Here is an 11,918-nt window from a genome sequence, read left to right on the forward strand (position 1 = left end):
TTAAAAAAATGTGTTTTTTGTTTTTAGCTGTATGCAGCCTTGAAATGTTTCCCTGCAGATAGTTTGACAAGGTTTGCTTTTCCTCTTGTTCCCCTTTAGCTTTATTCAATAATATGCAAAAATACAAATCAAATTATGATGTAAAACATTTCAACAGCATTAAGAAAATGTGATACCTTGAGAAAATTTTGTACCCATTCTTTTAGTTATGCACGTATGTCCTGTATTAACAGCAGTCCAAACTTTTCTCTTTTTTTTTTGGTCCCCTTTCAAACAATTACCCAAACTCATCCCATTCCAGTTCAGTTTCCTTTAAAGAAGTCAGTCAATTTTTCTCTCCATCAGCACAGCTTTCCTCTCTAAACGCACCGTAACAGGAGGAAAATGAGCCATGCTGAAGGCCATGTTGCTGTAACCTTCTATGAAGGCCAGAGGCCGATGAGTATCCTGGAGCTGCTGCATCTTGGTGACGTTAGCCTCCATCAGAAGGTGCGAGTACATTTTCATTTCAGGACTTGTGGGACTTAAATCCTCTCGTTTGTCATATCTGTTGGTTGAAACAGAAAGTCAAAAAACATAAAAAAAAATTTGGGGAATAAAATGAAAATATGGAAAAACACCAACCTCCAGTTTTGGTTTTGCTCTAAAAAGCGTGACACTCCTGTCTCAGCAGCAAAGGTGTCAATATGGACAAAAACCTCTGAGGAAAACAATGACAGCAGTGAAACAGATTAAGGTTTTTGGACAAAACGGTAATTCCCAAAGATCTAGCAGCAGAAATCTTGGCATATCTCAGCACAGTATACTTTACATTTAAAACTTAAATTCCATACTTTTTACATTTAAAGGTGCTATAAGTTCTCATAGACTAATCCTGTTGGAATCTCTGCAGATACAAACAAGCTGGAAATTATCCTCACCTGCTGTGGCTGGCACCAGCCTGTGTAGTTCCTGCATTCCTTTGCCTCCAGGGTAGTTGTTGTGAGACACATGCAGACAAAAGCTTGAGTACATCGCGTTGACCAACAGCTGGCCAATCACAACTGCAGAGCCAAGTTTATACATCCAAGATTTCTGGTAGTTACACAAACTGAAGCACACAGGGAAGGAAAAAATATTAAATGATAAACAGAAATCCATTGTTGCATCGTGGGGGGAAAAAAAAGTAATTTAAGGTCAATTTCTAGCTCATATCTTTTCATGCCCATTTTCTGTTCTAAATTCCATATTTGTTAATAAAACAATAAATTTAGTTTGTTTTTTTTTTGGCTCCTAATACACTGATTTGACGATTCGGCTTACATGAAAGAGCAGCCACGCGCAGCCACCAAACTGAGCACTGGGAAAGTGTATATGATGAAACGCAGCTCCTTGTGGGGCAAGAGTGAATACAAAAAAATGAAGCCAACAGTGGGAAGCAGCAGAAGTCTCATTCGCTTGTCAAGGAGGCCAAATGGGATGAAGAGGAGCGTGCAGCCCAGGGCACGAGGTACCGCAGAGTAAAAATACCATAAAAAAGGAGAAGTTTAATGGAGAGAGGAGTCAAAGAAAACTTAGGAGTAGATGGAAACAAACAAACAAAAAAAAACTTTTATTTCTAAAGTTTATTACAGAAAGTTAAACATAAGAAAGTGTGTTGTTCTTTTTAAAAGGATATTCCCCAGTTGGAACTTTTATTAAGGACAGTGTTGTACCACAACACCTGCCCCTCAGGCCACAGAAGTTTCCTCCAAAAAAAGGTGTCAACAGCTACTGTCAGAGCTGCAGCACATAAAGAAAACCGAAGTCATCTTTAGGCCCAAATGTCAACAGATCTTTCTGCTTTATTATCACTGACGTATTACTTAAAGTTTGTACTGTAAATTCACTACTAACCCAGGGAAAATATTCCAGCCAGAGCAGCGTAGTAAAGCAGCTGTAGCACTCCCAGCCTCCTGCTCAGCAGCGACATCAATAGCATAAGACCCAGGAAGATGCAGAGCTCCGACCGGAACACAATGATAACCAACGCAGAGAGGCTAATGAAGCGGCCGTGCTTCTGAGCCATCCAGGATGTGAATGCCAGGAGAACTGGGAACAGAATTTTACCATCATCATGTCCAATAATTAAGGAAAAAGGTAGTAAACGTAAAAACTTAATACAGAGTTGCCTACCTACTGGCAGGGCAAACACATTAGGGAGCGTTCTTGTGCTGTAGAACATCAGGTGAAATTGGGAAGCACTAGTTAGACAGAATAGACCTGCAACTGTGGAGCCAAACTGTCTTCTCACCTCTCGCTGCATGTGCCATAGTGCACCAATGACACATAAACCCAGGGAAGCTCTGACTGCACAACACACACAACACAGTAAACATCCACTGAAGCAAAACCGATTTAACATATCAGTGGTATGTCCAAGTTTGTTTACCTATAAGCTGATTGTAGAATTTTGGTGCATCAAACAGAGACAACAGAAAAACAACAGGGGAGCAGAGCGTGGAGAGGAAGAGGGGCCCAAGGAAGGTACGAGGCACCACACCAGGGAATTCATGATGGTCATACTGAAAGACAGGAGAAGCTTTTAACAGGTTTGAACGTCAAAAAGTACTGAAAATATTTATTGTAAAAAACAAAGACCACAGATGCAAACTCATGAGATGTACAAATATAAGCTTCACCTGAACATCTTAAAACAGATGTAAAAAAACATATTTGCATATTTAGTGTTTAAGTTTATTCAATTATACTTTAAAAAACACTGCTGGCATAAACTACAAGAGTACTAAGTGTAATATATTCTTCACAGGTGGTGAGTTTGTTATACAAGATTACTATTAGTTCAAAATGTTAATCTTGGATTTCTAGAGTTAACAAAACGCAATGAAAACTCCAAGATTAGAAATATATCATTTAGAAAATAGGCAAGTTAGTATGAAGAAAACTAGTGACTTGAAAGGAGATACTAAAACTGAAATACAATGGCACATTTTCACTACCTAATATTGAATATGTACGCCTTTAAATAAAATCTAAAAAGTTTTTGTCATGTCTAAAAACTGTATTCAAATAATCCTTGAAAATGTAATAATATCCTGTTTACACAGTTACTTACACTTAATATTGCAATATTACATTTTATATTTAGTGGTATAAAAATACAAATGGCAAAACTCAATGCAAGACAATAAGGTTGGTGTTAATATTAAAGGTTCGTATTGCTTTACGTATAAGCTGCACATTTACACCTGCTTACCTTCTCAAAATCAAGTCTGTGATACAGAATGTCGTGCGCCGCTTGTAAATTGAAACTTTCTTCAACTTTAGTAAATGGACATATTAATAAATGCAACCCTGACACTGAAATTAATAGAATAAAAAGTGGCAGCTCCCAAACATTCCTCTTTTCAGCCATGACAGATGAACGCTTTCTTTTTCACTTCCGGTCAACACAGGAAGTACACTACGCTTTATGTTTCGCGTGTTTCATGTGATTTGTTAAATCACAATCTTTATTCCTTTTAAAATCATGGAAATTTGTTTATAAACATGAATAAATATTTGTTCTGAAATAAAAAAGAACAATTTTGCATAATTATTTGGTTTCTTGAATTTTCCACGTGGGGAATGAAGCGTATGTCCCGCGCGTGGCGGCTTGGCATTGGTTTAAAAGCTGATTGACAGGCACCTCAACAAATTGTTATAAGCCACAATCCAACAAGAGGCTGACGCGGAAAACTAGAACTGAAACCTTTTTTTTCCTCTCTCTATAACCGGCATGTAAATAGTACTTTGCGGCGCTTTGCATAAATAGCGCTATCTTTGATTTAATGTTTAAAACACTTAATTTAGATGAGTCCGACCGTTACATTTAATTTTAATTCAAAGGAAGCTTGCATGTGGTCGAAGCGTGCGTCCTGACATGAAATTGTGAGTGAATTAGTTTTGCAGAGATGCTGTCCATCGGTCCAGTGCTGCGTCTTGTGCGGCTATTTTCTTGTGTCATTGTTGTTTTACTTTTTCAAGTCAACGACGCCAAGAAGGATTTTAAAAGCGCATGTAACACATGCCAGCAAATTACTGATAACTTCCAAAAGGTTAGAGAGCTTTTCACTATCCCTGTTCTGTTTTCCACCTTAGTGGTTAAACTGTGAATTAACGTCTCGTCAAAACTGATGTTCTTCTAGCATCTCATTACTTGTGTCGCTAAATGCAGTGTTTTCTTTCCTTATGTTTACAAGGGCTTTGAAAGAACAGCAAAGCAGAACTTTGGAGGAGGCAACACAGCCTGGGAGGAGAGGAAACTGTCCAAGTATGAGACCAGGTGAGAGACTTCAAACTGTCAAGTTTAAACTACAGGTCAACCTGCCACATAGCTGTTTTACACCGGATCATATCAATATTTCAAATAAAGTCTTGTCTTCAGTCTTAATCACCAGTTTTTTGTGCTTGTTTATGTGTTTGGCCCACCAGCTTCCCTTTCCTGTGCCTAGTTGACAGTTAATGTCTGTTTCTAATTGTTTTACAGTGAGATCCGCCTAATGGAGATTGTGGAAGGTCTGTGTGACAGCAGCAGCTTTGAATGCAACCACATGCTAGAGGAGCATGAGGACCATTTTGAAACCTGGTGGTTTAAGAGGTGGGTGTCTGTCCAAATTTGAATGTCATGGTCAGATACAGATGCATTGTTTGATTAATTTTTTTTAAGGATTCGACGAGCTCAACAACCTAAATTCTCGAGTTAAAAATGCACCAGATGAGACTCTGTTAAGGTGAAAAGTCAGACATGAATCTCATGCAGCTTTTATCATCTATGACTTGGATGTAATGAAGCTTGTGTACAAAATCAAAGAAACCCAAATGATTTTACACCTTGATGTTTAATATTATGAAATATGTTTGCTTCATTTAATCATCTATGGCAGGGCTACTCAATTCGGTCCTACGAGGGCCGCAATCCAGCAGGTTTTCCATGTATCCCTGCACCAACACACCTGAGTCAAATTAGGTGGCTCTAACAGCCAATCAGGTTCTACACAGTGACTCATTAATTTGACTCAGGTGTGTTGGTGCAGGGATACATGGAAAACCTGCTGGATTGCGGCCCTCGTAGGACCGAATTGAGTAGCCCTGATCTATGGTAAACCTTGTCTCTTCCTGTTGTAATCCAGGAAAACAAAGCATCCTGATCTGCACAAATGGTTCTGTGTTGACACCATCAAAGTGTGCTGTCCAAAGGGAACATTTGGACCTGATTGCAATGGTAAGGAAAGCGTCTTATTTCAGAGGACAGTAGTTAAAGTATGTACTTTGCATGACTATACAGGCCCAGAAATTTGGACACATAGTTTATTTATTTTAGCGTAAGAAGAAGAGTTCAAAAACTAATGAGAGCAGATTCACTTAATCTCAACTTTACTCTTTAAAGCTTGTGTGGGGGGCTCGGAGAGACCGTGCCATGGAAATGGAATGTGTGATGGCGATGGAACCCGCGGAGGGAACGGGAAGTGCAGCTGCAACCATGGTTATCAAGGGGAGTTTTGTTTAGACTGCATCAACGGTTATTTCAATGAAGTGAGGAACGACACCTTCTCTTTGTGCACAGGTAAAACTCACTGCTGTACCTTCTGCAGAAGCAGCTGCTGATATATCTTTAATTTATCTTTATAAACTACCAAGGTGAGAGAGGAGTAGGTGAACCTGTTGCGAGTCTGAGTTTGGACTTTGATTTCTACAACAGAATGCCACTCTTCTTGCAAGACCTGCACCGGAGCAACCAACCAGGACTGTGATGAGTGCAAGGAGGGCTGGGAGGAGGATGACCAAGAAGCTTGTGTTGGTAGGAGGAACAAGAATAAGATAAATGTTCTTATTGGCCAAACAAAATACTTTACACAAACATTTTAAATCGAATGCATCTATCTAAAATGATGATAATGACATAATAATGCCTACAAAAATAGTATGCACTATTTAGATCATAGATTAATTGGTACATTATACAAAATAGTAGATGTTTTTGTTTACTGTTTAATAATAATGGAACAAACTAGACTGTGGAGAATTCATCACTCCATAAAACCTGTTGTCACTAATTTTCAGTCCAGTTCTTGTATCAGTTGGCATACCTCAGCCTTTTCTCCCCATTTATTTTCCTTGATTATGGCTTCTAGACAGCCACCTCTCCATGGAGAACACTTCTGAAGAGGCTTCAGTGAATAGTAGATGGGTGAATTGAACATAAAGATTGTGTCAGTTCTCTGGTATTTATTTTTCCCCCCTATTCTTACAGACAGATGGGATACATCAGGGGTGCTCAGCTCTGGTCCTAAGGGGGCCACAGTCCTGCAGGTTTTTGATGTGTCCCTGCTACAAAACCACCTGACTCAAATTGATGAGTCATTCTGCAAAACGTAATAGGCTGTTGGATCTATTTCATTTGAATCAGGTGTGTTGAAACAGGAAACATTGGAAAATCTGCAGGACAGCGGCCCTCAAGGAATATATCTCCTGGTATATTGTAGGCTTGACACTTCTTCTGTCCTCCACTTTTCCAGTCCCCTTAATTTCTTTAAGGACAAACACCATGCTGAGAGTATTTGGGTTAATAGCTCCTTTGGAATCGTCTTGCTGTTTTACACCCATCAAACAGTGTTTATCTTTGCTATTTTCTGTAAATACAGTTAAAGAAATGTGAAACAATTATGTCTTAGCAACAGGCTGCTGGTACAAAATTGGTACATTATTTTAAATTAGTTTATTAGTTCTGTGCTAAGTTGTCTGTTAAGTATAAACGTAACACTGGTTCATCCTTTCCGTTGAATGGCTTTTTTTTGTCTTGAATGAGATGTAGGTCAGTGTTATGTAGCTTAACAAACTAATAAAAACATTCCTTTAGCTTGGAGAACCGCTTCTCAAGACCACTTTAAAAGATAACAAGAAAGTCTGGCTTCTTGGAAGCAAAATGTGTTGAAATGATATTAAAACTACTTAATTAATCCCAGCGACTAGTGGTAAATTACAATAAGTAATGTTAATAAACATTAAATCTTGTTATAATAATAATAATGCTAAAAAATAAAGAGAAATAATACAAATATGTGGGGTGGCTCAAGAATTGTGTGGTGCTTTATAAGCACCAACCAGTTAATCATACCCATGTCAAACACAATCTTGCTTGATTTTAATTTGAGAACATTTACTCTGATTAAGAACTCAGATGTACTATGATATCGTGGCCTTTCTAATCTGCCGATTTCCATTTTAAATTCTAAAGAAAAGATAAACACTGTGGTGAAGGCATATTTCAAACATGTTGTCTTTCTTTCAGATGTGGTAAAAGATTGATCTCACCACAGTCTGATATGTTGCAGATGTGAACGAGTGTGCCAAAGAGCCTTCTCCATGCCAAGAGGATCAGTATTGCCTTAACTCTGAAGGCTCCTATTCCTGCAAGGGTATGAATACATTCATGGGTGTCACCTTTTTGCTAATATTGCTCATTTTAATTAGTCAACTTTAATGTAAAACGTATGGTTGAAGGGAATATATTCATTCAATTTTTTTTAGATGCATGATGATATTTCTTACCTTTGATTACCATTGATTCTTACCTCACAGCTTGTGACAAATCATGCACTGGCTGCACAGAAGCCGGTCCTGATATGTGCCAGACTTGTGCCAGTGGGTACCAAGACGAAGAGGGGACCTGCACAGGTGGGAGAAACTAATTCACTGTTCATTGCAAGGAAAATGCAGCCTTTTTAACACAAAGCGCCCAAAGTTTAGCTGGACAAATACAAGTCATGACAATAAAATGGAACAGATGGTTATTTATGTTGTCAAAGTTCAAGCAATGGGGCATTAAGACAGAGAAAACCAACTGGAGCCAGAAAGAAAGATAAGCAAGATACAAAGTTCCTGTCTGGCGGGAGTAAATAGAGAAAAAAGTGGTCACACTGACCTTCACTGCTTCAGAGTATGCCTTGCATATAAATGAAATGACTCAACAGTTACTAAGTGTTTATTTTTTCACTACAATACACACAAAGGCAAACACACTAAATCTATCAATGAAATGAACAAATCACCAGTCACTTTATAACTTCCTGTTTTAGGTGTCCAGTTCTTCTGGACTATTATTTTATTTTATTCTTATTTAGTTTTTCTGTTGCTTGGGTTTGTTTTTTTTGTATGAGTGTGTTTGTGTATATTTATAAGACGTTGTTTGACTTTGATAACCCATGGAATAACAGGAACGAGGAAAAGAAGCACTGGTGATATACAGTAAAGGGTTGACCTTGACGGGTTACTCAACCGGGTTGGCAACAGTAGCATCGTGTTGTAACAGGAGCACATGTTTAACAGATGTGGTGATGCAGGTTTTTTTTTTTTTTTTTTTTTTTTTTTTTTTTTTTTTTTTTTGTCATTTATCTGGAAACCAGCTGGTAAGTCCAAAGAAACTGGTTCCACAGCACATCTCATGGACCCAGGTATTTTTTGTTAAGGGTTGCCAGGGGTTTGCACCTTGTGGTGAAGCCTATCTTGTACAGGTCGCCAGTCTTTCTTAGTAATTTGTTGGAGGAAAAGCATAGATTAAGAAAGTTGTAGAGGTACTGTTTAGAGGTTCTCAGTAAATGTCTTTTGTTTATAATTCAGAAAAATCTATTGACTGAACTACAGATGCCTCTTCATTACTCCTATGCTTTGCCTGCAGTGGCCACATTTTAGCAGCAACTTTAGTTTGTACAATTCACATGTCAGAGGAGTGTAAAGCAAGGCATGTTCAGTGGGCTGTAATCTGTTTCTTGACCACTAGATGTCACTAAATCCTGAAATAGTTTTTTAAGACAGATCAACAGCATCAGTGATGATAATAAGGCAGTAAAACATTTTTTTGACAAATACAGCTCTGTGGCACAAAGTTACACAATATACATGCACACAAAACATGTAATATATTAAGGTCTGCTAGTGTCATCAGTAAGGTTTTATATTTTCCAGATATTGATGAGTGTTCTCAGTCAGAGCCGGTGTGCACGAAGGAGCACCAGGAGTGTGTCAACAATGAAGGCAGTTATTCGTGTATCTGCTCCAGTGGCCATGAGGAACAAGATGGCGAGTGCGTCCAGACACAAAAGCAAGGTGAGAAACATCACTTAAACTAGAGCCAGTTATTTCCCTCTTTGACTTCAGCACCTGGAACCAGCTGCTATGATTGTATCAGTGTTAATATTAACATCCTTCCATAAAACAGCAGAGGCGATGGAGGCATCCCTGACAAACTCTAGTCCACATGGCGAACTTTGATGACCAAACAGGGAACCAGTGGGAGCAAAGTGAAGGCCCTCATTATTGAACTGTCGACCACATGCACTTAAGATACCAGCTGCTCTCAACATCCATCAAGACTGTTTTCCAGCAGTGGATTTAAGAACGGAAAACTTGACATTTTATGCTCTCAAAGTGCAGCATTTGTTTTATGTTGTTTGTTGTGTTGTTTTAAAAGTAAAAGTTGTTTCAATAAAGGTGAATTAATTATGTTCAGTTGAAGTTTGTCACAAAGGTGGAGTAAATTGGCAAGGCAAATTTATTTGTATAGCACACTTCATGTACAAGACAATTCAAAGTGTTTAACATAAAACATTACAGCAGGGTACAGAAAGAAAAACAAGTGCATTAAAAAACAAAGATTAAAAGAAACGTAAAAATAAAAGCAGGGAAGATGCTAAAATAAAACGGATAAAATGCAAGAAATAAAAACTTTAAACATTAAAACATGACTCCAGCTTAAAAGAACCAGATGTAGATTTTGACTTCTAAATAAAAACCATTGAAATACAGCAGAGAACAGGTATGTCTTTAACCTGGATTTAAATAAACTGAGTGTTAAGCTGATCTGAGGCTTTCTGGGAGTTGGTTCCAGACATGTGGAGCATAGAAGCTGAATGCAGCTTCTCCATGTCTGGTTTTGACTCTGGGAACTGATAAGAAACCGGATCCAGATGACCTGAGGGTTCTGGTAGGTTCATACTGGGTGAAGAGGTCACTGATGTATTTTGGTCCTAAACCATTCAGAGCTTTATAGACCAGCAGCAGAACTTTAAAGTCTATTCTCTGAAGAACAGGCAGCCAGTGTAAAGACTTCAGAGCTGGACTGATGTGATCCACTTTCTTGGTTTTGGTGAAGACTCGAGCAGCAGCGTTTTGAATAAGTTACAAATGCCTATTTTAATTTTTAGGTTGACCTGTAAAAACACTGTTAAAATAATCAAACCAACTAAAGATTAAAACATGGACTAGTTTTTCCAGGTCCTTTTACCTTTGATATATTCTTAAGGTGATAGTAGGCTGACTTTGTAATTCCCTTAATTTGTTTTTCAAAGTTAAGGTCAGAGTCCATCAACACACCCAAATTTCTGGCCTGGTTGGTGGTTTTTAGGTGTGGAGACTGAAGCTCTGTGGTGAACTTTAATTGTTTCTCTTTGGCTCCAAAGATAATCACCTCAGTTTTGTAGTAAATTGGCAAGTTGAATTAAAATGACAAGGTTTTATTTAGCTGCAGTGACCACAGATGACAACATGATGGCACTGCAGCCTTTTGAACTGTGAACACTTCACACTCTTCTCTGTAAACGAGAGCAATTGTGACTGTGCTTGATTCAGAAAGGACTACAGTAGATGACATGTATGGTTTTAATCATTTACACTCCACTTTTTATATCCATTTTGTTATGTTTAGTAAGATTATTTCATTTCATGCCAGGACACTTGGTATCTTCCATATTAGAAAACATCTACCTGTATTAATCTACAAATTTATTGTGGATGAAAGCATATTTATCTAACCCAGGTCTCACCTTGTAGTGAGGCTTCCTAGCTTCCTGTGGGATTATGTCATTTGTTTTGACTCTCCAAGCCTGCTTACGGTGGAAGAAGCAGCCAGTTGAGACCTGTCTGAGCTGGTAGCGATGCAGCTGAGACGCAGTCACACCACAGACCTCCACCCCCACCCCCTTCACTCTTTAGCTGTGGATGTTAACTGTTATGGGCAACAGATTGTCAGGAAGGATGAGCAAAGGCTCTTTCCCACATTTGTAACATATTATGTAAATCATCCTAAAAAAAACAATCATGGCTGTGAAAATACATTTTTTTCCTACAAAAGATACAGATTGTTTTTCTTAGCTCAATAAAATCAATAACATAAGCACACAAGACAAGGAGGGAACCTCTTAATATTTTCAGAAGCTCATGGTAGAAATTGTTTTTCTGTAGGTGAAGGGTAACATGAGGTCTTGAGCAAGATAGCGCATCAGTGTGAGTCAGCATTCTGACTAATGCATGAGTCAGTATACCCAATATTGCGGCTTCTACACGTGTCTATGTGAGTTTAGCCTTTATGAAATGCATATTTGATATGATGCTTTATCCCCTGGAAACAAGATTTTCTCCACTTGCACTACCTCAGTAACAGCTCAAGTAGAAAAGTTTAGGGATGATGTTAAGAAAGACACTCACAACAGATTAATGTGGCTTTTTTTCTTTTTTTTTCTGATTCACATGGCTTTTTATATTTCCTACCTACACACAAATATAGTGTGTAGGAAATCAAGCTGCTTGTAAATGTTCAAAAATTCATGCTAACATTGCACTGGCTAAAGTTTCCCCTGCCTGTGTTTTCTATCAGGGTTTAGTCAGAGGTCTATTTAAGTTTTGGCCTTTTTTTTAAGATTCTGAGACAAGCATTTTAAATCAAATCAAATCAAACTTTGTTTATAAAGCACCTTTCATGCCACAGGCAACACAAAGTGCTTCACATGATTAAAAACATTTATACACATTAAAAACAAAACAAATTGGAAATACATACTAATAGCAACACTCGCCAAAGTATTTCACACAGACGCACTCACACATACACACACACATGCTTGATT

At 38.2% G+C, this 11,918-nt stretch overlaps 2 protein-coding genes across 3 annotated transcripts; one reads left to right on the forward strand and one right to left on the reverse strand.

Annotated features, from left to right (window-relative positions):
- Nucleotides 1-72: 72 nt before the first annotated feature.
- alg12 (ALG12 alpha-1,6-mannosyltransferase) lies at nt 73-3,418 on the reverse strand. Its single transcript, XM_041977314.1, has 9 exons — nt 3,236-3,418; nt 2,411-2,543; nt 2,155-2,328; nt 1,876-2,070; nt 1,658-1,761; nt 1,303-1,526; nt 921-1,090; nt 625-700; nt 73-547 (listed from the first exon to the last, which is right to left on the reverse strand). The coding sequence occupies exons 1-9, from the start codon at nt 3,392-3,394 to the stop codon at nt 322-324; spliced, it is 1,461 nt and encodes a 486-aa protein (XP_041833248.1). The 5' UTR covers nt 3,395-3,418; the 3' UTR covers nt 73-321.
- A 296-nt stretch (nt 3,419-3,714) lies between these two features.
- On the forward strand, nt 3,715-9,521 carry creld2 (cysteine-rich with EGF-like domains 2). Of its 2 annotated transcripts, none has more exons than XM_041977980.1 (10): nt 3,715-4,076; nt 4,221-4,303; nt 4,508-4,618; nt 5,151-5,242; nt 5,408-5,584; nt 5,720-5,818; nt 7,353-7,436; nt 7,600-7,695; nt 8,983-9,123; nt 9,236-9,521. In XM_041977980.1, the coding sequence occupies exons 1-10, from the start codon at nt 3,933-3,935 to the stop codon at nt 9,286-9,288; spliced, it is 1,080 nt and encodes a 359-aa protein (XP_041833914.1). In that variant the 5' UTR covers nt 3,715-3,932; the 3' UTR covers nt 9,289-9,521. The 2 variants fall into 2 exon arrangements, with proteins under 2 accessions (XP_041833914.1, XP_041833915.1); XM_041977981.1 differs by having other exon boundaries at nt 9,239-9,521.
- Nucleotides 9,522-11,918: the final 2,397 nt, after the last annotated feature.

Source organism: Melanotaenia boesemani, chromosome 23, assembly GCF_017639745.1.
Source record: "Melanotaenia boesemani isolate fMelBoe1 chromosome 23, fMelBoe1.pri, whole genome shotgun sequence".
Classification (NCBI taxonomy): domain Eukaryota; kingdom Metazoa; phylum Chordata; class Actinopteri; order Atheriniformes; family Melanotaeniidae; genus Melanotaenia; species Melanotaenia boesemani.

What these genes read in the sequence shown, in the direction of transcription:
- alg12 (XM_041977314.1), bottom strand. Translation starts at nt 3,394, where the DNA reads ATGGCTGAAAAGAGGAATGTTTGGGAGCTGCCACTTTTTATTCTATTA. An exon ending in GGCTGGAATATTTTCCCTGG is followed by an intron (nt 1,762 to 1,875) that starts GTTAGTAGTGAA and finishes TATGTGCTGCAG; the next exon opens with CTCTGACAGTAGCTGTTGAC. An exon ending in ATAAAAGTTCCAACTGGGGA is followed by an intron (nt 1,527 to 1,657) that starts ATATCCTTTTAA and finishes TCTCTCCATTAA; the next exon opens with ACTTCTCCTTTTTTATGGTA.
- creld2 (XM_041977980.1), top strand. Translation starts at nt 3,933, where the DNA reads ATGCTGTCCATCGGTCCAGTGCTGCGTCTTGTGCGGCTATTTTCTTGT. An exon ending in CACCTTCTCTTTGTGCACAG is followed by an intron (nt 5,585 to 5,719) that starts GTAAAACTCACT and finishes TTTCTACAACAG; the next exon opens with AATGCCACTCTTCTTGCAAG. An exon ending in CGTCCAGACACAAAAGCAAG is followed by an intron (nt 9,124 to 9,235) that starts GTGAGAAACATC and finishes TCCATAAAACAG; the next exon opens with CAGAGGCGATGGAGGCATCC.